The sequence below is a fragment of the Zootoca vivipara genome, chromosome 7 (genome assembly GCF_963506605.1).
Source record: "Zootoca vivipara chromosome 7, rZooViv1.1, whole genome shotgun sequence".
In the NCBI taxonomy this organism is placed as follows: Eukaryota; Metazoa; Chordata; class Lepidosauria; order Squamata; family Lacertidae; genus Zootoca; species Zootoca vivipara.
The window spans coordinates 150,459-176,516 of record NC_083282.1 but is presented as its reverse complement, the minus strand read 5'-3'; the positions used below and the strand labels follow the sequence as shown (position 1 = coordinate 176,516).

General features: G+C 44.3%; 1 protein-coding gene across 1 annotated transcript in view; it reads right to left on the bottom strand.

Moving 5' to 3' along the window:
- C7H1orf21 (chromosome 7 C1orf21 homolog) overlaps positions 1-26,058 on the bottom strand; it is a 135,827-nt gene that overhangs the window by 72,462 nt on the left and 37,307 nt on the right. Inside the window, exon 2 of the mRNA XM_035102089.2 lies at positions 14,647-14,866. Coding sequence (XP_034957980.1) covers positions 14,647-14,740 — 94 coding nt within the window. The 5' untranslated portion in view covers positions 14,741-14,866. The remainder of the gene's footprint in view (positions 1-14,646; positions 14,867-26,058) is intronic.

Here is a 26,058-nt window from a genome sequence, read left to right as displayed (position 1 = left end):
AAAGATGTCAGAGAGGTGTTGCAACGCCTGAAGGAGAACCACCTGTATGTGAAGCTGGAGAAGTGCAAGTTTCACACCAAAGAGGTGGACTTCCTGGGCTACAAGCTGTCAGACAAGGGGCTGGCGATGGACAAGGACAAGGTGCAGGCCATCCTGGACTGGCACAGCCCCAGGACGCGCAAAGATGCCCAACGCCTACTAGGCTTCGCTGACTTCTACAGGAAGTTCATCAAGAACTTCTCTCGCGTTACGGCTCCCATCACGGACTGCCTGAGAGGCAAGCAGAAGTTCAAGTGGACACCAGAGGCGCAAGCAGCGTTCGAAAGCCTCAAGAGAGTGTTCGCCTCAGACCAAAACCTGTTCCATGTGGTGCAGGACGCGCCCCTACGCATTGAGACAGATGCTTCTGAAAAAGCTGTGGGCGCAATTTTGTTGCAACTGGACGCCAACAGGGAGTGGAGACCCTGTGCCTTCTTCTCCAGGAAGCTGACACAGCCTGAACGCAACTACACAGTGTTTGATAGGGAACTTCTTGCGATCTACGCTGCGTTCCAGCACTGGCGACACTTCCTGGTGGGCGCAAAGCACCCCATCCAGGTGTGCACAGACCACAAGAACCTGGAGTTCTGGAGAACTGCCAGGGTGCTCAACCAGCGGCAGATACGGTGGGCAGAGTTCTTCTCGAACTTCAACTTCTCCATCCACTACATCCCGGGGGAGCAGAATGTCAGGGCGGATGCCCTCTCCCGCAAGCCAGAGTACATGGAGGAGGAGGCGCCACCAGCCCCAAGGCACATTTTCCCCCCGTCGGCATGGTCCTGCGGAGCAGCTGTGGTGAGCGAGGCAGAACTCACAGCTCTGACGGCAGCGGATGAATTTGCCAACCGCATCTTCAGAGAACTGAGAGGGGGGAGGGAGCAGGCAAAAGACTTTGCAGAACGCAGAGGGCTGCTTTTCTACAAGGGTGCGCTGTACCTGCCCACCACCCAGCTTCGACGTACGGTCCTCAAGCAGATGCACGACAACCCTACAGCGGGGCATTTTGGAAGGGACAAAACCGCTCACCTAGTCATGAGACACTTCTGGTGGCCAGGGGTGCGGGAAGATATTCGAGACTATGTAAGGGGCTGTACCACCTGCCAGCGGGCGAAGGTGGTCAGAGCAGCGCCACCAGGGTTGCTGGAGCCCTTAGCCACACCACACAGGCCGTGGGAAGTGGTGTCCATGGACTTCATCACAGATCTGCCTTCGTCCAGGGGTAAGACTGCAGTGTTGGTGGTGGTGGACCTTATGTCCAAAATGTGTCACTTTATACCGTGTGCCAGGGCAGTCTCGGCAGAAGAGACAGCCAAACTGTTTGTTGATCACATTTTCAGACTGCATGGATTACCTTTAAGGGTTATTTCGGATCGTGGCCGCCAATTTGTTTCCAGGTTCTGGCGGCGGCTCATGAACCTCCTGCAGGTGGAGGTCAGCTTGTCGACGGCTAGACACCCGCAGACCAACGGACAAGCGGAGAGGGTCAACGCCATTCTGCAGCAGTACCTGAGATGCTACGTCAGCCAGCGGCAAACGGACTGGGTGGATCGCTTGCCACTAGCAGAATTTGCCTACAACAATGCAGTGCACGTCTCCACAGGGGTGTCGCCCTTTAAGGCCAATTACGGGCGCGACCTCAGATCTTTCCCAGAGAGGGAGAGGGAGGAGGAGGAGGAGGAGGGCCCACAGGCTGAGGATTGGGCAGAGGAACTGGAGACGGTGCACCAGCAGCTCAGAGAACACTTGGAGAGGGCCAAGGAAGCGTACAAAAAGGGGGCAGATCGCCACAGGCGACAAGGGGAGGTCATCAGGGTGGGGGACAAGGTGTGGTTGTCCTCGGAGGGCCTTCCCACCAGAGGGAGGTGCAAAAAGCTGGCACCCAAAAGGCTGGGCCCCTTCACGGTCACGCAACAGGTAAACCCGGTGGCATACAGGCTGGCACTGCCAGAGGACATGAGGGTGCATCCAGTGTTTCATAGATCGCTGCTGTCGCCGTACAGGGAAAGCAGCAGGCTCCGAGACAGCGAACAAACCCCCGAGGGAGGGGGGGAGAGGGAAGGCAGGGAGCAACTCAATGAGGCCACGGCCATCCTGGATTCAAGGTGGGGGGTGGGGGGACTGGAGTACCTCATGGCATGGGAGGATGCTCCACCGTCCCAGAATGAATGGGTCCCAGCCACTCAGATACAGGAGGAATTCTTGGTGGAAGAATTTCACGCCCTCTTTCCCCACAGACCCAAGCCCTGGCACATGGAAAGGGAGGGGGAGGAGGAGGAGGCACGGGAAAGCAGCTCACCATGGCGCTGGGAAGCGGAGTTTGAGGAACCAGAGGATGAGGTATGGGTGTCACCGAGATCCACCCAGTCAGAGGAAGGAGCAGATTGGCAGAACGTTTTTACCCCCACCAGCTCTGACGCCACGGACTTTTTGGGATTCCCGTCCGCCCAGGCGGAAGGGGGGGGCTCGCAGGACTGGGGGGAGGTATTCACACCAACGGGCTCGGAGAGCACTGAGTTCTTAGGCTTCCAGTCGTCACCGACACATGGGGGGGGCCTGGGGAGGGGTGAAGGAGAGCTTGGGAGGGGGGTGGATGTGAGGGACAGGGGATATCGCGAAGTCCCTCCCCTCCTGAGTTCAAGCCCGTCCCCGAGCAAAGGGGAAAGCAGGGAGAGTTCCGATTCCAGTGGGGAAGCAGGAAGTCGTGTCCGAGGCTCAGGCAAGGTAGAGGAGCCAGGGTCCCAGGTGGGACAGGAAGGGGCAAGCAAGGGGGGAAGACCCATCCCTCCAACTCCAGAATTACGCAGGAAGAGGAGGGGCAAGAGGATGGGTCTGCCAAAGCTTTTGTGTTGGAGAAAGACGCGCCAAAAGCCATTAGGAGGTTCTGAAACCGACTGACAACATCGCTCCGTGTAAATAGCAATGACTTGAGCACTGTAAATACGCAGCACCAATAAAAGAATAAAATGCAGAGCTGCGTAGCGTCGTTACTCTGAAGTAGTTCACTCAGGCCACTGTGACACTTAATAAGGGATGTGTGCTTGTGTAACCTGAACTCCTGCAAGTCTGGGAAACAAGCAGTTCTCTTATCTTTTCTCTGTTATCATACGATCACATGTTCCAATAAAAAGATACGATGCCTATGGAAATTTGACGATATGCAACCTCCTAATAGGCAATATTTGATAGGATCAATCCAACCCTACATAGTCGTAAAATGAAAATCCGGGATTTGTTGAAGGCATACGGAAATTCTAACAATTGCATCCATTCTCCAGGGTGTCTAGTACGCTTCAAACGTCAGAAAATATAAAATAAACAATCATGGTACCAATCTAATATTCTAAGTAGCCTGCAGGGCAGGTCTGCCTTTCTGTGCACATCGAGAATGGGAAACACATTATGAAATGGGCAGCAGCTTGTGTTACGCTGAATGAATGCTGAATGAATGCAACTTTGGGGGCTATTTCATTATTTATTAAACACCAATAAAGAGGAGCACATTTCCATTCTAGACATGTACAGAATAGTCAAAAAGCTATTGGTAGGGAATAAGGGTTTCTCCCCATTTAGTCATGCACTGCAGAATTTACCAGGAGCAAGGAAGCCATATTACATAGTAATAAGTCTTGGCAAGCAGCTTCCAATGATTTTGGCAACGTGCATTTATGGAGTTTACCATTCCACGCTCCTTCTTCTTCCTGCTGACGCACATGTCAGCTCAGTAAAGTACAGGCCAGACAACTTGCACTGTTATTCTTTCTATGGCGGAGCACAAGAACAGCTGTCCCTTAATTTACAGCAGAAGGGAGACTTCCTTAGCTAGTTTGGGATAAACTTTCATACCAGAGGACCAGTAGGAACGACTGCCTTGCCTTTCACCTGCCTCTGCTGATTTCTGCGGTGAGCCACTGATGAGTCCTAGAAAAGAATGAAGCTGGAAACCACAAATAGGTGGAGCCAGAGGAATAAATACACATTTAACAGAAACAACCAACAGCCCTACCTTCCAAAATAAGCCCTACCTTCCAAAGTATTATAATTGTGACTGTTTCTGTGACTATGATACACACACACTATCTATCTATCTATCTATCTATCTATCTATCTATCTATCTATCTATCATCTGTGGTGTGGTAGTAGCCATAATATTGCAGCCCTTCTTATAAGTCCTTCCTCTTCCACTTAGCAGAGAACACTGAAAGAAAGCACTAATAGAGTGTTTCCATGATAATCTATCTGCTCTTTCCTCAAATCCTGAATTGTAGGGGTGTGTGTGTGTGTGTGTGTGTGTGCGCGCGCGCATGTCTATGTAGCAAGTATTAGGAAGATTCTGTTAGCATCCAAACATAGCAACTCACTGAGGGGGAAGGGACCCCATGCCAAAGCAGTGACTAACTTCTGAGAAATATATACGTACCGGTATATACATCTGCAGTTTGCATTAAGCTTTTTGGTAATGTACTATAAGCAGTCTTGTGGACCCCAATGGGTCTAAAGACAAAGTATATTATTTTAAATCAATCAAAAAAATCAAAAAGTATGACAAAAAGTCTTCACAAACAAATGTTCTCAACTGTCAAAAAGTAATTTGTCCCCCTAGTTTGTGTGTAAAGTACAAGCAATTCTTAAATGGTGTCCTCCTGTTGTGACATCTGGTCAATCCAAGAGGAAACATAGCAACTGACCTTCCAAGCCCCACATGCTATTCTGTGTAACTGAGGTGCAAATGAATCCTACAGATCATGTAAACAATAAGCTTTCTGGGTCCAGTTACACTTGCGTCAAGGAATAACTGTAAAAGGTGACGAGTCCTATAAATGCATGACCACCACTGGGACCCTGCCAAGAGCAGAAAATCAACAACAAATGGGAGATCTGAAGTGATCAGGCTGCCTAAAGAAAAGGAAGGTACAGTGGTACCTCGGGTTACAGGCGCTTCAGGTTACAGACTTCGCGAACCCAGAAATAGTACCTTGGGTTAAGAACTTTGCTTCAGGATGAGAACAGAAATTGCGCAGCGGCGGCAGCCGGAGACCCCATTAGCTAAAGTGGTACCTCAGGTTAAGAACAGCTTCAGGTTAAGAACGGACCTCCAGAAATAATTAAGTTCTGAACCCGAGGTACCACTTTATAAGAAGGCCATATCTGGCTGATCCAAAGAATACCTCTGAAATGAGTAACGTGTGTGGGGTGGGGGTGGGGGGGCCAACCATGGCAATCCCTTATACTGTTTTACTTGGAGTGACTTTATTTATACTATCTACAACTCCAGTATTTTAAAGATTGTTTTGGGTGTTTTTTTTAATCTGGTGTTTTAATTTTAAATTGTTAATGCATTTTTTTATGGTTCAATGTGCCCACTGCTGTAATTCACTTTGGTATCGTAGACTCAATGAAGGGTGGTATAGAAATTGAAATAATAAACTAACAGCTAGATTGAGATCCCTGAGAGGTATGAGTGTTGCAAGGCTCTGAATCTGCCCAGGGAGGGAACTCTGCAACAATGGAAGGCAAAGAGGTGGTGTTATTCATCTTAAATCTAGGACTGGCTGCTCAAACCATTCAGAGGAACTCAGGGATGTTTATATCCCAAGATGCCTCTGCTGGAGAAGACAGGGGGCACAACCAGAGATCCAGTCTTCCCTTCGAAATGCCTGGAACTTCACCTGAAGGGGAGGAGCTGCCACACCTGGCTCTGCTTCCAGAACAGGACTTAGTTGAGCTTTGGGCTTTATTAGGTGAACTCCTGCCACCCTGGGGGCTCTTTCAGATCTTGTACTTCTGAACTCCCAAACCAGTCCGTATGTGACCTGCTCCTTGCTACCGCATCCTTCCTGGTTCTAGTTGCTCTGTTCCCCTAACCTTCTTTTACATACAGTGGTACCTCTGGTTACAAACTTAATTCATTCCAGAAGTCCGTTCTTAAGCTGAAGCCGTTCTTATCCTGAGGCGCACTTTCGCCACTGTGCGCGCGTCTCTGGAGCAAAGTTCGCAACCAGGAGCAGCTACTTCCGGGTTAGCGGAGCTCGTAACCTGAAGTGTTCATAACCAAAGGTACCACTGTACATTGTTGGGCATGAGCTCCTTGCATGGAGCAAGCTACAAATATGTTATTTCATCTTGACATAGCTCTGGTTTCTCTTGGAGAGTTTTATGCATCTAACATTCTACATTTTGCTGTAACAAAACAGCTATTTTTCAAGGTTAAATCATTAAAAACCTTAAAAAAATAATAACAGGGTAGCCATGCCTATAAAGCAGTCTCAAATGTTATGCTGAGTTCTTCTACGAACTCAGGCAATGCAGCTAAATAACAGTCAGGGCCTTATATAGCTGCCTTCATATCACCTTTTCCACAACTTATTTTGAGAGCTATTTTTGGTACCAGAGTGCCAAGTAAAACAATTCAGAGTAGAAAGGCTTGTTTCAGCTGCACACAGGGAAAGTGGGTTAGAGTTCTCTTTTCAAAAAGCTGTTTCTCTACATCATGAACACTCAAGGAGGTTGTCCTATGACAACATTATGGACTTCCATCCTTTCATTTAAAGAACAATTAGTTCTGCACTCACAACAAATGTCCTTAAAGAATCCCACAAGAATGGGAACCACACCTAGCCAATTTAAAGAAGGATAGTGGCTGGGATCCTTGCTGTATTCCTTGCTATGGTATGGACAGGGCTTGCCCCCCCCCCCTCTCTCAGGCCCCAGGATGTGTGGAAATGGATTGTAGCAAAGAGTGGCAGAGCTGAAAAAGTTCTGGGCCCCAACGATTCAATAACATTCGATGTTAAACAGAAGGCAGCTTCTAAGCAGTTTTTGAGGAATTTTCCCAGTTAATGATTTGTCACAAAAACACAGACAGACACTTCACACGGGCCTCTTGCATATGTGTTCCCCTGTAGTATTGGGAGAAGACCATGGACTTTTGCTGAACAGAAACCACAGTCATAAAGACATAACATCTTTTTTGACATGATATGCACAGAGCAATGCAAAAAGCCAATGAGGAGGAAATCAATTTGGCAAATTTCAAACTGTATTTTCCCTCTCACATGAGCATGTCTTTTCGGTGAACTATCAACCTTAGGAATGATACAGTTATGCTTGCAAATTGTTTGCCAGTGTATCTCTGACTGTCCGGCTCCACTAAGCTTGCAGTTGTGAACTTCTGCCCCGGGGATACCCAACCTGTGGCTGTCCAGCTCCCGTGAGCCCCAGCCAGCGTGGCCATGGTCAGGGGTGCTAGGAGGGACCTTCAGTCCAGCATCTGAAGGGCTACGGGTTCCCCATGCCTGCTCTGTCCTGAAGGAAGGCCAGGCTCCAACAGGGGAACTAAAGGTTATGAACTAGCTACCAAAGAAGAATTGTCAACCTAGTCAACAAGACGGGAGAGAGAGAGAGAGAGAGAGAGAGAGAGAAGCTTACATACCAACTAAGTTGTTTGATCTTACCAATTTGGGGTCTCAGATTCTCTGGAATAAACAGGATGGCTACTTTTGGTTTATAACAAGAATTATTTACTATATTTAAAAATAAAGGGGGGGGAATAGGTTTTGAGAAACAAGAATGCTATTCCCTTTTCAGCTAAATAATACCTGCACTACATACAGGACCCCCACACAGGCAAGATGGTCGATGCCTGGGGATAAATATGCAACCTCTGCTAAGACCCAAGTTCTAGGTAAATTATGGATACACACTCCACTTTACAGAAATTTGCTTTCAATAATGCCTCACTTTATTAAACATACTGTAGGACAAATGAATTACTTAAGATTTGTGGATACAAAATTTGGGAGGGTAAAACTGAAGCAAATTACCGCCTCCCTGTCTTGCTTAGTAATAAAAACCCAGGAGGATTAAGATTTGCTTTTCTACCAATTAAAACAATTTCACCTTTCAAAAGACCTTGCAGCATATTTTAAATTTTATCTTTATGCAATATGTTTAAACAGTTTTATTTTAGAACTCTATGTTGACAATATTTTACAAAAATGCTCATAAAAACCAACAGGCAACAAACAATTTCTCTGGCTGACAATTATTTTCACACACTCTAAAACTAAAATTCTGATTTGTTCTGCAATCCAAAAATATTGACATTTTTATTCCATGCCACCAAGCATATGAGACCTTACGTTCCAAATCCTCTAACATGGATCACAGCAGATAATGATTTTATTGTATTTTTAACAACAGACATTAAATGAACCAGGCCTGATCCAATAAATGCACATGCTGTAACCCAATGTATTTAAATTAGGAAACCAAGTTTATGGATGGGAGGAGAATCAACAGTGACATTTATGTAGCAAAGGAAAAAAACTTGGACACATAAATTTAAAGCACAGGCCTATGCCTGGAAAACATGGTACAAAAGGAAATCTGGATGGACCCTTAGAATATGCGGAATAGACTACCTGTTTGTTGCTGAGCCTTTATTTCTTCTCTGCCCCAACAAATATATCATCCTTACTCTCAAGTAAGAGCCTCTGACACCATAGTCTTGGTGGAGCCAGGACAGCAACCTGGTTTGCACTCATGATAGCTTATAATATATATACATAATATATTGTAAACATACATGAATTTAAATAAATAAATAAATCAGAATCTCATTCCAGCTCTATGAAAGGTTATGGTACAGTAAAAGGCTGGCTCTACAAAGCCCATCATTTCTAGCCAGCAATGTTCTGAAAAGAAAAGGGGGGGAATTTCTGAGTCATTGTATATATTATTTTATCTAAAGACATAATTTTAATCAAAGTCAGCCAGAGAAATAAGTTGTTTATTTGTGGATTTATTTACTGGTTGTCACACACCCAGAGTGTGACAACTTTTTAAAAATAGTTCATGGTCATCATTAAGTGCAAAGATGGACTGCCTGTGAGTTCAGGAGGCAAGTTCTAGTTCACTAGAAACAAAAATGATGGGAATTTAATGAAACCAACCCCTTCGGACTGCAGGTGAATGAACGCTTCCCTACATAAACATCCTGCTGCAAGGAGAAAGCCAGCATAGCAGGGAGAGCCTGCAAGGCCCCCGCCTCTCTTTCCCCATTGTGCTCTCTTGCACTATACTAAAAATGACATTCCCCAAACTGCTATCCCTTGTTCCATGGCTCATGCAGGACAGACGGCTGACCTCAATCCTGTGTGAGAAAGCCAGGATAAGAAGCAGACTAAGTCACCAACACATCGTTGGTTGCTCACTTCCCCTATAATTCAGGGCTAGTACCGTGTTTCTCTGAAAAGAAGACACCGTCTTATATTTATTTTTCTCAAAAAACCCCACTGTGGCTTATTTTCAGGGTATGGCTTATATTCCTTGAATGCTTAAAAATCCTGCTATGGCTTATTTTATGGCTACGTCTTATTTTCGGAGAAACAGGGTAACTGTTGCGTTATGTGGTTTTGGAGATTTTGTACTGACTTTCTTTTGAAAAGAATGCACTGCCCCCCTGCTCCATTTCTCTGCTCCTCTCTTTCCTCCTCAGTCCATTTATGTTCTCTACCTTTGTGTAATCGTGGTGAGCACAACTATCCAACTCTAAAGTCAAGAGGAAAGTTGACTGCTTGTTATGCTCCACAGAGAGTGGTGCTACTCTGGGCACAGAGAATGTAGGTGCAGAATCCTGTCAGTATAGGAACAGCAGCAGCAGCACTACCCCAAAGCAAACAGCAGTACAGTGGTACCTCTACTTATGAATGACTCGACTTATGAATGTTTCTTCTTACAAATGGAGCTCCGCCCGCCATCTTGGATGCTGTTTAGATAGGATTTTTTCTACTTACGAATTTTTAGATAGGGTTGCCTCGACTTACGAATTTTTTCTCCCAATGCATTCCTATGGGATTCGACTTACAATTTTTTTCGACTTACGAATGTGCGTTTAGAACGCATTAAATTCGTAAGTAGAGGTACCGCTGTATTCTGGAGCCCCCAAGGTCTCCCTTTTCCTGTCATCTCCATAACTGAAGCCTATTTCCTTTGCCACAGCAGAACTCCTCAAACTTTCTCGAGTCTCCTTCTGAGTAGGCAGAGTGTCTCCTACCACAGGTAGCCATCAAGGATCAATGCTCACTGAAGACCCATATTCTAGCCATCAAGTCTGCATTCGCAGCTAACTCTAGAAACCGACTGCTGGTGCTCAGTAGCAAGCAGTCAAGTTAAACAAAAGATAATAATCGCTTCACTTGGCACACAGCAACATCTCCATTAAAATGCCATCGAAAGCGAACAGCTCGGTTAGGCCACTAAAGGTGTGGATACAATGAACTGTGCACACAAAGGAATTCCAGTACACAAGCAGTTCCACAGTGCTCCATTGCAGCACTAAAATAAATAAATTCAAAAGAAACAAGTTTCAAGGAGGCACTGTATATTCTACAAAGAAAGCCAAGAGCCCCAAGTTAGAGCCTTGAGTTTTGAATATTTGTAGATCAATTAGAACCTAATTGGTAAATGATGGGGGTTATTTTAATTTGGAAGGGCAAATTTTAATGAGTGGTGCTGGGGAACAATGGTACACATTTTGATGTTGGTGTGTTAACGTAATAGGGAATGCAAAACAACAACAGCAACAGAGATTTAAGATGCCCTCTCCATCTAGCAAAAAACCGTAGCATTTTAAGTACCATATATTCCGGCATATAAGACGACCCCCAACTTTTCCACTTAAAATACAGAGTTTGGGATATACTCGCCATGTAAGACTCTTCCATATACTCTTCCAACACACACCAAATAAAAATTTTAAAAAATCAGATTTTATTTCAATATGGTACTTTTAATTCAAATGCTTATGACATGCAGGTAAAGGTAAAGGTAAAGGGGCCCCTGACCATCAGGTCCAGTCGTGTCCGACTCTGGGGTTGGGCGCTCATCTCGCTCTATAGGCCGAGGGAGCCGGCGTTTGTCTGCAGACAGCTTCCGGGTCATGTGGCCAGCATGACAAAGCTGCTTCTGGCGAACCAGAGCAGCACACGGAAATGCCGTTTACCTTCCCGCCGGAGCGGTTCCTATTTATCTACTTGCATTTTGACGTGCTTTCGAACTGCTAGGTGGGCAGGAGCTGGGACTGAGCAACAGGAGCTCACCCCGTTGCAGGGATTCGAACCACCGACCTTCTGATCAGCAAGCTCTAGACTCTGTGCTTTAACCCACAGCGCCACCTGGGTCCCTATGACATGCAGATACTTAGCAGGAAAACTGTCACTTATAAACATAAGGCTGTTTGTCATCAAACATATAAACATAAAACAGTGCAAGTGGATTAAACTTTTCCTAATTCACTCTAAAGCTGAAAGGAAGGCTAAGACAATAAACCCATGGGAGCTGCCATGCTGTTTGTTTTCTAAGCTGTCAACCAAACTGGAACTGGTGATGATAGGAGGAAGATAACAACAAACAAGAGAGAGAGAGAGAGAGAGAGAGAGAGAGAGAGAGAGAGAGAGAGAGAGAGAGCGCCGGGCAAGTCCCTTTAACCTGAAATTGGGCACAAGATTTAATATATTCACTTTAACCTGATATTGGGCACAAGATTCAATATATGGGGTTAAGCCCAGTTCCCCATATCAATCTCAGATGCATCTAGATGGGACTGGGAATGTGAATCTAAATCTGAATCCCTGGAGCGCTGCTGCCAGTCAGTGCAGACAGCACTAAGTGAGATGGACCAATGGCCTTGCTTGGTCTATAAGGCAACTCCCTGCTGCTTAGATGCTCCTTTTCCCTCTATAAGGAAACCTGCCCGCCTCATCGCACCCCCTTCGAAGGAGAGGGGGAGTCTGAGACAAGCGCGTGGAGAGAGAGAGAGAGAGAGAGAGAGAGAGAGAGAGAGAGAGAGAGAGAGAGAGAGAGAGACGGAGAGATCAGGCAGGCAGAGTCAGCAAGAGGGAAAAGGAGCCAGAGAGAGGAGAGTGGGGACTCCAGCGAAGAGACTCCCCTCGTCCCCTGGGCATTCATACAGTCGCCGCATACGGTGGGGATGTGGCTGCGACCGTTTTTGAGCTCCCACCACCATATGAGGTGACCGCAGATTCTTATACCCGGCGTATAAGACGACCCCCGACTTTTGCAGAGGTTTTCCGGGGTTAGAAAGTCGTCTTATACGCCAGAATATACAATACTTCAACATCTGAAAATGTCACAACACTGAGGTTTGGTAAAATGCAATTTTATGGAAATGTAATGGGATGCGAGTGTCACTGTGGGTTAAACCACTGAGCCCAGGGCTTGCTGATCAGAAAGTCGGCAGTTCGAATCCCCGTGACGGAGTGAGCTCCCGTTGCTCGGTCCCAGCTCCTGCCTACCTAGCAGTTGGAAAGCTTGTCAAAGTGCAATTAGATAAATAGGTACCGCTACAGCGGGAAAGTAAACAGTGTTTCCGTGTGCTGCTCTGGTTTGCCAGAAGCGGCTTTGTCATGCTGGCCACATGACCTGGAAGCTGTACGCCGGCTCCCTCGGCCAATAACACAAGATGAGCGCTGCAACCCCAGTCGGTCACGACTGGACCTAATGATCAGGGGTCCCTTTACCTTTAATCTACAGTATTAAATATTGCTTAAAAGGCAGCAGATTGCTCTGTGGGTAGCAGCCCTAATCCCAGTCCCCGAAGCACTTAATTCAAGGTGTGTGTGTTCCCTGTTTTCCTTAAAACCTTTCCTGATTATTTCTACAAATGTGTAATACACTATTTTGTTCAACGTTAAACATCCTGGGAGTTCAATAGCAACTTTTAAGAACCTTGTAATGTTACATATCTAATTCACATCATGCAATGTACCTCTGTAATGCGGTCCAAGCAATTTTAGAGCAAAGAAAGGAGAATGGGAATGGCCAGGTTAAACTTTACCCTAAAATAAGCTGCTGATTAACAGGCACAAGTGATTTGTTCCTCTGTCAGAGTCTGGCTCATCATGATGTGTGAATCTGGGCTTGTCATCTGCTTCATCCAAACAAACCATGAGTGGGAAGCCGCCAGCGCTTTGCCTGGAGAAAACCAAGCCACAATCCTGAAGTAGTCTAGGGAGACATTTGATGACTAGCCAAACTCTGAATTTTTTTCTTCCTCTGAACAGCACAGACAGGAGAGGGAACAAAGCACCTGTGCATCTTAAACCATCCTTTATTTTAAACTATGGTTTTTAAAGTTTGATGTAAGGACAATATGTGCATTGTTGTTCTAAATATAAGCATCATTTCAATATCCACAATAGATCTGTCTGCTTATTATTCAGATTATCTATGTGAGCACAAAAAGAATGAATGACAGACAAAGCCAGGCTCATTTTCTCAACAATGCATCAATGTTCTTAAAATTCTTGTTACAGGTAGGTAGCCGTGTTGGTCTGACGTAGTCAAAACAAAATTAAAAAATTCCTTCCAGCAGCACCTTAAAGACCAACTAAGTTTTTTATTTTGGTATGAGCTTTCGTGTGCATGCACACTTCTTCAGATACCAATTAAAATTCTTGTACCTTACCTTTCCCAAATGTATCAAGGTTTTCCAAAGCCTTGCATTAGTGAGAAGCCAACTGAAACTAACAGGAATACAGAAGGAGGGCTTTGGGAAGGTGATATCCTACAAAAACTGTATGAGATTAGGGTATCATACAGGTGTTAGAGATTTTGCTTGCCATGTGTCATCTATTCATGTGCTGGACTGTGGCATTTGAATAGGAGAGCATGTACATAGTTTCAACCATACAATCTGTACATTTCGATGTTGCAATATTCAGATTGCATAGTTGCAGACCACAGGCCTTCCTGTGCTAGAGACCAAGAACTGTCTCTTTATTCTTCCCAGGAGCCAGAGACACAGGTTATAAGCTTTTCCAAATTTAAACCATCTTTAACATGTATTTATCCAATCTCCTCTTTAAAAACTTTCAAGAAAAATCATGACCAGCCTAATGCAGCATTACAAATAAAGAGATTTGGCTTCTCACAACTCACACTCTTAGCTAATCTGCTGGACCACAATAATTCCACAGCTCGCCTGCTGCATATAACTTGGGTTCACCTAAATCCATTGACTTCAGTAACACTAAAAGAGCCCAATTCCAAAAAATTTAAATATGCCACACATGAATGCTGCTGCAAAGGCTGCCTAAAGATAGCACAAATTTTGTTATTTATAACATTTAACATTTCCCCCTTAATTTCCAGTAAGGTTGAGATCGCCTTTGAAAAGTTTATCTTTTTCTAATGTATAAGTGTTTCTAACACACAGCTTATTACCTTGAGAATTTATTCTCGGTAAGAATTTAAGACAAAGAAACTTGACCAAACAATATTCAACAAACTCCAGGAAACCACTGTAAAGGAGATTTTCAAGAAGCTTTATTTTGCAACACACTCGGTTGCTTTTCTGTGCTCATGGGGAATCAAAGTACATTGACTTGAGTATAATGAACATCTATTAAATGAACACTTGTGTCCCAAAATATGGCACCCCAAGAATAAGTCCTTGAGCAAATCTTAAAGAACAGGAGAACTGTTCAGAAATGACAAAAAGAGGAGAATTTGAACAGGGAAATAAGGGTTCAGTAAAGCAAGGACTACCAACAAAATGGTCAAGAGCCACAAATGATGACACTCACCCCCAAATACATCTCCGTTCTGGTAGTTTTTCCCCTTCTGAGCTTCCTCTTCATTTTGTACAGCAGAAACATGCTTGGCTGACGCACAGCCCATAGTTTCATTTAGTTAACTCCAGCTTGACTGAGCCGCAAACCATTTCTACAGATGTGCACACATGGTCTTTATTATTTTGGGGAGTAATCCACCTTCCAGCTTTGTAGTCAGGGCACTTTTTTTAACCTGTTGACATAATACAAGAGAAACAGGACAAAAAGTCAGCAGTTGTTTGAGTCAAATAGCTATTGCTGATGCCCTCCATGGTGGAATGCCTAAAGAGGAGGACAAGCAAGAAGCCAAGACCCATTTTACATAATAAAATATATCTCCCCTCCAAAAGTCATGCCTGGGAAACTACAGACATCTGCAGCACTTGTTACTCATGAGCATCCATGAATTATGAGAGGGAAGGTGATACTTTCTTTTGGATAAAGTGTTTTTTTAAAAAAAATTTAAAAAAATGTCATCAGAAAGATAGCAGTAAATTTAATTCGACTTTTCCCACTTTCATACATGTTCCCACAACTGTGTTCCTCCCTCAAGGTGACAGATCTGAGAAATCTCGTAAACTTATGGTACTTTCTAGTAGCACATTTTGAACACCTTCTAAAAAGCTCTTAGCAGTTCATGGAATTGGCTTCAGTCCTACAAAAACCAAGTATCATGTGCAAATTACAAGCTTTCACCCTTGGGCAGTCACAACACACTTGGCTATAGTGGAGATGGGGATGGGGAAAGGAGATGGCTACCATAAACAAACAAACAAACAAACAAACAAACAAACAAACAAACAACTCCCATGAATTTCTGAAGCTACAAAACAGGCAAACCACCATTACTCTCAACATGACTGTTATGTCCAAATGCAACCAAACAATAGTTATAATTATGGTGATCATTAGATTTATAACAAGCCAGCTTTGTAAGGTCAAGATCTAAAGCCATATTGTTTCAGTAAGCCATTAGTTAATCTTAACACAAGTTTGTCTGGACTGATCAAAACAGGTATTCAGAAATGAAAGCAAAAACCTCTGAATTCACGGAGGTGGGGGATGCCCAGGTCTTCCTGCAGATTGTTCCCATAACACTAACCATAATTTATTGTTATGCTTGAATGCAGTCATTACGTACCAAAATATATTTAATGGGATCCAGGTCACAGACTGAACACTAACCAACTATAGTGCTGACATGGAGGAAAATACTACACCTTTTACCTGGTATGTTTTCCAGGTATGAAAAAGGTGGATTCCATGTTAACTTCCCTATGAGAAAGTTTCATCATTTGGGTTCTTTTTAGTTTGGAGAAAAAGTAAGGAGCAAAAACGACCGAAGTGTGCAAGATGACGCATGATGTGGAGAAAGTGGAAAAAGAGAAGACATTTTCCCTCTCTCCTAATACTAGAACCGGGGATATAGTTTGAACTACAAATTCCAAAACCTTTGAGTGCAGATATGGCCCCCATATGAATGTTCACAGAGGTGAATTTAGGAAAGTACAACTGGTTCAGTTGCACTGGATACAAAGCCTTGGGGGACGCTGCAACTATGCTTTAGAATGGAGGGGTGTGTGCAAATGTTTTGCACCACAAAGGGTTCTGCTGAAATTTGAGGCCACAAGGTCTGCTGCTGATGTCCACCACCATCTATCCACTCCTTTTAAACACAGCTACAGGGGCGTGTTAGGTGTGTTCTAGCATGTTCTGTCTGTTCACACAGAGATGGGGAAGGCCAAGAGGCCTTGCCAATGTCTTGTGTGAAACTGTATACTGTACCACAGCTCCCAGAATCCTAGAATAGAATCCTAGAGTTGGAAGAGACCACAAGGGCCATCCAGTCCAACCCCCTGCCAAGCAGGAAACACCATCAAAGCATTCTTGACATATGCCTGTCAAGCCTCCGCTTAAAGACCTCCAAAGAAGGAGACTCCACCACACTACTTGGCAGCAAGTTCTACTGCTGAACAGCTCTTACTGTCAGGAAGTTCTTCCTAATGTTTAGGTGGAATCTTCTTTCTTGTAGTTTGAATCCATTGCGCCGTGTCCGGTTCTCTGGAGCAGCAGAAAACAACCTTTCTCCCTCCTCTATATGACATCCTCTATATGACATTTGGATGGGTGAATGAGTCCTGGGTATTCAACAAAAGCCTACAGTTTCCAAGCATAAACTCTGGCAGATAACAGCACAGCTTTTCAGTGAAAACAGTCCAGCAGCAATAAACAGAAGCAATGCTAAATAGGCCATTGTTTCAATAATCAACTCCACTTTCCAGACTCCTACCTAGTTCACATCTATCCACTATTCTGATGTAAAAATGGCTGATTGGATGCCAGATGGGACATCTAAATAGACTAACACACAAAAAGCCTCAGCGAACTCAAACTGCCGTGCTATCACACAAAATTAAAATAAATTAAGAAGGCATTCTTTGCTGACTTTTTCACTCCCTGGATTCTTGTTAGGACATCATGTTCTTTAAGTACCAGGTGCTGAGAGCAGATCAGGTTGGCAATCTCAACCTAACTCATAAGCAGAAAGAAGAGTTCTTTGTATTCTTCAGAGGAAGTGGTCTAACTGGGTAGGACAGTTTGCTGCATTTCTTATGTCAATATTTCTAAGCCGACCGGATCCAACGACGTCTGAAGACACCCCCCCCCCGCCCCCAAGAGGAGAACAGTGGAGAATTCATTCAAATTAGATAATATTCAGAAGATTTAATTCTCTGAAAACCCGAAAGTGGAATATCTAATCCCCATCTCGTTTATCATTCACAAGCACCCTTTGAAGTTGCTTTAGGGTGAGTGACAGTGATTGGCCAAACGACAATCTATCCAGTGAATTTCATGAGTAAGTAAAATCCAAAGCAGACTACAAGCCCAAGAACCTACCCACATCACATGGCACATTACCCTTCCCTCTCTCACATGGTTGCAAAGGAAAGCATTAGCTTCTCTCTAGCACAGAGACCTGTACAAGTCACTTGTGACCCACTGACAGAAGCAAAATAATAATAATATACCAGTTAGAAACATCTTCTGTAGACACCTGGAGGCAGCCCTGTATTGGGAAGCTTTCAATGTGTGCTGTTCAGTTGTGTTTTTGTATATTCTGTTGGCAACCCAGTCAGATGGGCAGGGAAAACAACAACAACGAGAACAACAACAGCTTTCCATCTTTTTACCTGCAGTGAAAACTTTCACCTTGACTGAGAACGCCCTTGTTGTCTACCATGGATTCCTGCTAATTGCCAAGGATTCTGGGGTGAGCTCTAGAGTCCACACTCAGATCACACAGTCAGGCCTTTGGGGCCCCAGTGTCACCCAAGCGTCAAGCCAAGCATGTCCCCGAAAACTCCCTCTGCAGCTGAATGTTGAAGGAGGCTAAGGACAGGGGGAAATCTGTTTCTCAGCAAATTTCATCTGCTGTCACCAGTATCACACCAAAGCTTCCCTGAAAAAATTAGAAGGAACTCCTGGGTTCCTCAGAACAAGATTTGAAGATTATTGGCATAAGTAGTATGAGATACCCATTAGCACAATAAATTTAGAAATAAAATAATTTTAATGTGAAAGTCTGAGAAAACCCATATTCATCTATTTCATGGGGGGAAATCATTTTATCTTTGGTTTTTATGCCCAATGAGGGATTATGAAAACCAGCTTTTAAAAAATGTCTGCATCTATTTATTTTTTACAAGAAATTCTTCCTTTTCAAATAGCACTCTTAACAACCTTTGCATAAAGAAATATTCATTTAAACTCCAGACTAAACAATTATTCTGAGACATGCTAACATGTTTCTATAATGAAATAATGGATCGTTTCCTGCTTGGCAGGGGGTTGGACTGGACGGCCCTTGTGGTCTCTTCCAACTCTATGAGTCTATGGATCATATGGCATTTAAACACAAATATCTGGGGTCCCTCTGCCTGCTTCTCCCCAACAAGTTCATGTAGTTCATGTAGACACTACACCAAAGGTGAAATGAATCCACATAATGCAACACAACAAATGCAAAGGCAGGTATGTTTTCTGGTTCCCTATATAGGTCCAGAACAAATCCTAACACCCTCCCTGCTGTGCTGAGTAAATAAAAATACAAAGCAATACACAATTGTCCTGTGTGTACAATCTGTGATAGCAGTTCATGGAGAACAAGAATGCAGAAGAACATCAATATGTGCATCGTGCACTGATTTTCCATCTATTGTTTGTACAAGATTTATGTTCGCATATATGTTAATATCCCTGAAATGAGGAGTCTCTCTTCTATGAAACCTGGTGCCCTCATTATGAGTTTTGATTTCCTGTGCCTATCACCATATTGCATTTTTATGGCTTGTCTTGATGAATCCAGGCAGATAATCAAGCAGAGTAATAACAACGTCATAAAGGATAGGAGGAGTGCCACTGGAGAAACACTAGAAAAATAGCAGGAAAATTCACATTTCAGGAAATTAAATCCCAGGGAAGAAACATGCTAGTCTGCAGTAGCAAAAACAATCTCACACCACAAATGCCATTTCATTGTAAGCGATCTGTGACTACATAGAAACAATTTTTCACTCTACATATTAACACACACTCACACTCACATATATTGTGTGTTTATTTCATCACTTCCTCTACCTGACAAAGTAGACTCCAGTGCATAAAAGCTTAAGCCGCAATACAAGTTAGTCTTTCAAATGTTGTGAGGTAATTTGGGGTGTTAATTCTTCAATTAGCTTATTGCAAACATACAGCCTTGGGAGGGTAGAGAATTGATTGACACATCCTCAATGTGTCCCTAAAGTTAGTTCTTTTAGAGGTCCGTTTGACAACATCCCCCAAGAACATACGGTAATAAAATAATAAGAATGTATTAAAAGACAATACTCATGTCTTGTCTGTGTTGGCAGAGAATGACTGACTTAATTTAATACCGACAACCAGGACACGTCTAACAGTGACTGTGTATTCTGTGGGCACATTTGCACTGCACCCCCACCAAGACCTATCATGGCCACCTCCTCCACTGCAGAGCTACACATCCTACAATATAAGCACAGCTTCACAGCTTCAATAATCCAGTAGGGTCATTCCATATCAAATGATCCAACTTTTTTACCTCATGTCATCCCATTTTCTTAATATTTCTTAATATTTTGTATAATTGTTGAAGCTTAAATCTAAAATGTTAATTATTTATCTCATCCTGTTTGTGAGTTGTGGGGGTTTGAAATTTCAAAAAATTGACAATTTTGGCCTTGCCTGACTACAGTCAAACATCGGTGCACGGTGCAATTTGGCATTTGTGCGCATGTGTGAAGCGCAATTTGGCGAAACCCAGAACTAACCCTTGAATACAGTCAAACATCGGTTGTCGAACGTAATCCGTTCTGGAAGCCTGTTTGACTTCTAAAACGTTTGACAACCAAGGCATGGCTTCCGATTGGTTGCAAGAGCTTCTTGCACTCAAGCAGAAGCCGCACCGGACATTCAGGTTCTGAAAAACCTTCGGAAACCAGAGCATTTACTTCTGGGTTTTTGGCGTTCGGGAGCTGAAAAGTTCGAAAATTGAGCCATTCGAGAACAGAGGTTTGACTGTACAGTGGTACCTCCGGTTGCGAACGGCATCCGTTCCGGAGTCCCGTTCGCAACGTGAAAAGCCTGCAACCTGAAGCGCCATATCTGCACGACGCAATTTGGCATTTGTGCACATGCGCGAAGCGAAACCCAGAACTAACCCTTTCTGGTACTTCCAGGTTGCCGCAGGATGCAACCTGAAAAAATGTAACATGAAGCGGACGTAACATGAGGTATGACTGTAATAGTAGTAGTAGTAGTAGTAGTAGTAATAATAATAATAATAATAATAATAATACCCCATCCCATATTTAGTCTATTAAAGGCTATATATGTTGTTGGTTTTCCTTTCTTCTAATGGGGTTACATTATGTTCAAAATAGGGCATAGCTAACAGAAAGGTTAGGAGAAAGGAGAAAACGAGGGGGTGCTACAAATGAATTGTTCAGTGTCAAAATCTAACATTTGTCACTGCAATGTGCGCCACACAAACGTCTAAGTGGCTGAGAAAGTGCTCAGAATGGAAAACAGACCAACATGCAGCTGAGTCAGAGAGATGAAGCAAAACCCTGTGTACAAAATTATACATTGTCATGGCCTGTGCACAAACCTCACCTTCTCTATTTTTAGCTCCTTCACAGGAAATGAGTCAAAGATGACAGCAGTACCATTCAGTCTCAGACCATGTATGAAACAGCTTATTAAGCATGCCTTGTACTGATGCAAAGTTTTTGCCTTCAAGAAACATTTTTGACTTGCCTTGAGGAAGTGTCTTTGTCTACTTGAAGGTGACTCGGAAACTACAACAAATCCAGAATGCGGCAGCTAGACTGGTGACTGGGAGCAGCCGCCGAGACCACATAACACCGGTCCTGAAAGATCTACATTGGCTCCCAGTACGTTTCCGAGCACAGTTCAAAGTGTTGGTGCTGACCTTTAAAGCCCTAAATGGCCTCGGTCCAGTATACCTGAAGGAGCATCTCCACCCCCATCATTCTGCCCGGACACTGAGGTCCAGTACCGAGGGCCTTCTGGTGGTTCCCTTGTTGCGAGAAGCCAAGTTGCAGGGAAGCAGACAGAGGGCCTTCTCAGTGGTGGCGCCCGCATTGTGGAACGCCCTCCCATCAGATGTCAAAGAGAAAAACAACTATCTGACTTTTAGGAGACATCTGAAAGCAGTCCTGTATCAGGAAATTTTTAATGTTTGATGTTTTAGTACAAGGGTCAGGAAGGTTTACCTTGCCCGGGCCAGATCAGTCCTGCGGAGCCCCCTTCATGGGCCTGACAGTGAGCACGCGTGAGCAATTTCTGGTGTCTGCGCCGCGGAAGCAGGGACTCACCGAGTGGACGGCTAGGTTCTGGGGCGGCTCATGGGCCGGTTAAACGGCCTCCGCGGGCCGCTTCCGGCCCATGGGCCGCAGGTTGCCGACACCTGTTTTAGTATGTTCTGATATATGCTGTGAGCCACTCAAGAGTGGCTGGGGAAACCCAGCTAGATGGGTGGGGTATAAATAATAAATATATTATTCGAACTACCGACCTTCTGATCGGCAAGCCCTAGCTCTGTGGTTTAGACCACAGCGCCACCCGCATCCCATTATTATTATTATTATTATTATTATTATTATTATTATTATTATGTAACTCCATACACATTGCACAAGTTTCTCGGGCATATTGCAGAGGTCACAGGGTGAAAGCAGGGTGAACAGGGAGGGTGATATGCGGCTGCCCACTGCAAGGAAGACTAGTCGTGGTGAACCCAGGAGAAGGTTTCATGGGAGCTTGTCCACCATCACAGATCTCCCCTATTGACAAACCCTGATGAGTTTTGAAGATGTCGCAGAACAATTATGCAATCCATTGCTCTGGCCTAAACATTGTTTTAATACTTATGAGAACACTTGTTGATGTCAGGTATATTTTACAGTGCGCGCACACATGAGGAAAGGACCCAGAGTGAAGGCCAAGTCAGAGTGCCAGAAAAGGGGGGTGGGCATGCTCTGGCCGTCATCAGATTCTGCTAGCAGATACAGTCATATGCATCTTCTATACAATGCAGCTTTCACTGTGTCTAAAACTGATTTACAAATAGTGTAGAAGGGGAAGAAATCCGTAAGTTAATCAAATGAATAAAATAACGAAGTAACATTAAAAACCAAGAACTCTCCGCACAAAATACCCTGTATTACGGTACTCTTTCCACTAAAAACCTTTGAAACATTACAAGGGATGAGGACTTTCCTGGGAGTTCCCATAGATCTGCAGAGGCTGGTCCCACTTTTGCCAATGGGAATTTTTATTCTGGACCTATTACTTGGAAGCTGCTACTAAATCTGAACCCATCAAATCTAGCTTAATTTCTGCAGGTTTAAATTCACAATATTGTCTGCCATCCCATTTTCAATATCATCCCACTCCCCCTGCCCCCTTTAAATGGAGCTTAAATGAGGAAATGCTTCAACTGTCCTACTCTGGGTTTTAGAAAACACCATTAACAACAGCTGTGAGAAAGTTTGCAGTTTTGCTTAAGAGTCTGTGAAGACAGACATTAGAGAATTTTTTAAAATTGGAATCTCTCAACTACATACTGGAAATGTCAAAATTATTTCCATTCATGTACTATCTCTACAACTTTGTAATGAAATCTTGGATAATTTTCATTAAAATTGTCAAAAAACAGAACATCCCACCAGCAAAAAACAAAATAGAACAATACCTTGAAAAAAGCTCGATCAAGCAGAAGCAGTAAACAAGCATTTGAAATTGCCTTTGTCTCCAACTTAAGGAAAGTTTTTTTTACTTATTGCCCCCCTTATTTTGAACTTTTTTCATATACTGACGCAGCCACTCATCTCTTGCCCCCCTGCAAATAAAAATCCACTAACCTGAGAAGCGTTTGGTTTTAAAAAGAGGCACAAACTTCAAATGGATGACTACACCCACGCAAGCAAGCAAGCAAGCGCACACAGCCTCCCCCCCCCCCGAACTATCCATCACCTCTGATGCCTGGGATTGGCAGAGGAAGTAGTAAGCAAGTGTCTAGAATATACTTATATTCAGCCTACTTTGTCTCTACTTCTGAAAGTTTTCCCATCAGTTTCTGCTGTTGCCCCATTTGAGGGTTTTTTTAATTAATACACATGACAGTCCATGGGCACTTTACACTGAATGAGCATCTTTCTTTAATTTTTTTTTAACCCAAGGTAAATCCAAAATTAGGGACCCAGGTGGCGCTGTGGGTTAATCCACAGAGTCTAGGGCTTGCTGATCAGAAGGTCGGTGGTTCGAATCCCTGCAATGGGGTGAGCTCCCATTGCTTGGTCCCAGCTCCTGCCCACCTAGCAGTTTGAAAACACATCAAAGTGCAAGTAGATAAATAAGTACCACTACAGCGGGAAGGTAAACGGCATTTCCGTGCGCTGCTCTGGTTCGCCAGAAGCAGCTTAGTCTTGCTGGCCACATGACCCGGAAGCTGTCTGCGGACAAACGCCGGCTCCCTCGGCCTATAGAGCGAGATGAGCGCCGCAACCCCAGAGTCGGACACGACTGGACCTGATGGTCGGGCCCCTTTACCTTTACATCCAAAATTAAACCAAGGAAACCCGCCTTGCCATACAAAAAAATTCAAAAACCAAGAACAGTTAAACAGTTTTCTGTTACCCAACCCTCATACAGCTCTGTACTGGCCTTCTAGGGGTTTTTTGGCGAGCAGAGAAGAGGGGGATGCCATCTGCCAAATCATGTGCCCTTTCTGCCCCCCCCCCAATTGACAGGATAAAGAAGGTCAAAAGAGCTACTGCCCCCCCTCCTTGAAACTACCTGCTCTCTCCCAGGAGAGGGGGCAGGCAAATGAGTTCAGCAGTTGGCAGCAATCGTGAGGAAGAAAAGTAACAGCAGCAACCAGGAAAGCAAGTGGGCAAGAGAGCTAAACAGGTGCTGACCAACAATGGAAGCAACAAGGGCTTCAGATCCCAGCTGAATCATGAATTCAGTTACAAACGGGTTTCTATATATTGAATATATTATATATTGATATATTGTTCATAACCCGTTCCAGGTCCATATCATATCAGTTTCATAATTTTTGACTTGACAATATTTCACGAATCATGATGTGTCTTCCTCTTCTTCTTTCTTCTTTAGCGATCACTCGTAGCCAAGTAAGATTGTCTTCCATAGACATGGTTTTAACAATGGGTCCGTAAGTGACTGTGGAGGCCAATTCTGGATCCACACATCCTTCCACAGTGGGGACATTGGTTTCCGGGTGGGAGTTGATCACGGTGTGGATTTGGCAAGCGTGCCTTCCTCTTAGCACGTTTCTCCCTTGCGTCCTGAGATCGAGTGTCTTCAAAGCCCATGACAGAATGTGCATATGCTATGCAAAAATCACAATGTGGGGGAAACTGTGAAGCCAGCCAATGATTCTCTTGATTCCTGCAGCTCCTGCTAACTCTGCCAACTCAGCTCTCTCCTGCCTCATGGAGTGGGCTGGAAATCACAAGAGTAAGAACCAGCAAAATCACATTGCAGGAAAAACCATAAAGCCAGCCAATGCCACACAACTCCATCCTTATTTCAGACATTGTTATATATTGGTATATCGCAACGTTTAGCTGGTGATATCACGATGCTGAAAACCAGAAATCACCCAGCCCTACCGCCTTCCTAAATAAAGATATAAAGACACAATAAAGAAATAAAGACACAATGGGGGTGTCTTCAGAAAATGATACTAATATCCAGTAGAAGATTGAAGAAATTCAAGGCATCTGAAAATAAACACAATTGCTAATCGCCTGGCCATGCCAGATGCCAAACATTACAACCCCACCAGACACTGGCCTTGAGAGAGCCCCAAATACAGTAGAACCTTGGCTTAGGTTACCCTCAGGTAATGTGAACTTTGGGTTGCAAAAGTGGAAAACCCGGAAGCATTTTTTTTCTGTGTTTCGACGCTCGCGCATGCACAGAAGCACTCTATCGCACTGCGTGCATGTGCAGAACAGGCACCTCCGGTTCGTGATCTGACTGGAGCTCCAGTGATCTGACTGGAGCTCCAGAACGGCTCCGGTCCGCAACCAGAAGTACCACTGTAATCTGGTCCCATCCCGATTTGCCTCTTCTCTTCATCAGAGAGAGAATCTCTTTGCACTTCCAGTCACCACAATCTAGAGGCACACAAAAAGGAACCACTAGGGCTTTTTTTTTTCCCAGCCGAAACTCGCCAGAACTCGGTTCTGGCACCACTGGGCACCAATGCCATTTTAAGAGAACAAGGGAGGTGTTCCTGATGAGTTCTGGTACCTCTTTTTAGAAAAACAGAAATGGGACCAACTGTACCCTTTATTACTTCACTAGATAGCCTCTCAAGGCATCTGGCTAGTGGCTGCTTGAGACAGAAGCAATGGATTAGATAAGAAATTGGTTCTGTTCCAGCAAGCCAGTTTGTCCTGCGTTACCATGTGCAAAGTAACTTGCAATTAGCTGCGTAGGCAGGATTCTACCCCCAGTAGCTTTATTTATCTCAGGAGTGGAGTGCCTTGATACACACACGAGAGAGAGAGAGAGAGAGAGAGAGAGAGAGAGAGAGAGAGAGAGAGAGAGAGAGAGAGAGAGAGAGAGGTGTGTGCACACACCTAAAAGTAGTTCACGGCCGTGTGGGTAGCACCTGGGCTTGCACAACCTATTGAAATAGGTCAACTTAATAGATGCTGCACGTCTATAAACAAATCAATAAGAGGATGGTGGCCAGAGGAGCTTAGCTCTCAAATATCGGCTGACCGATTGCCTCAGATTTAAAGA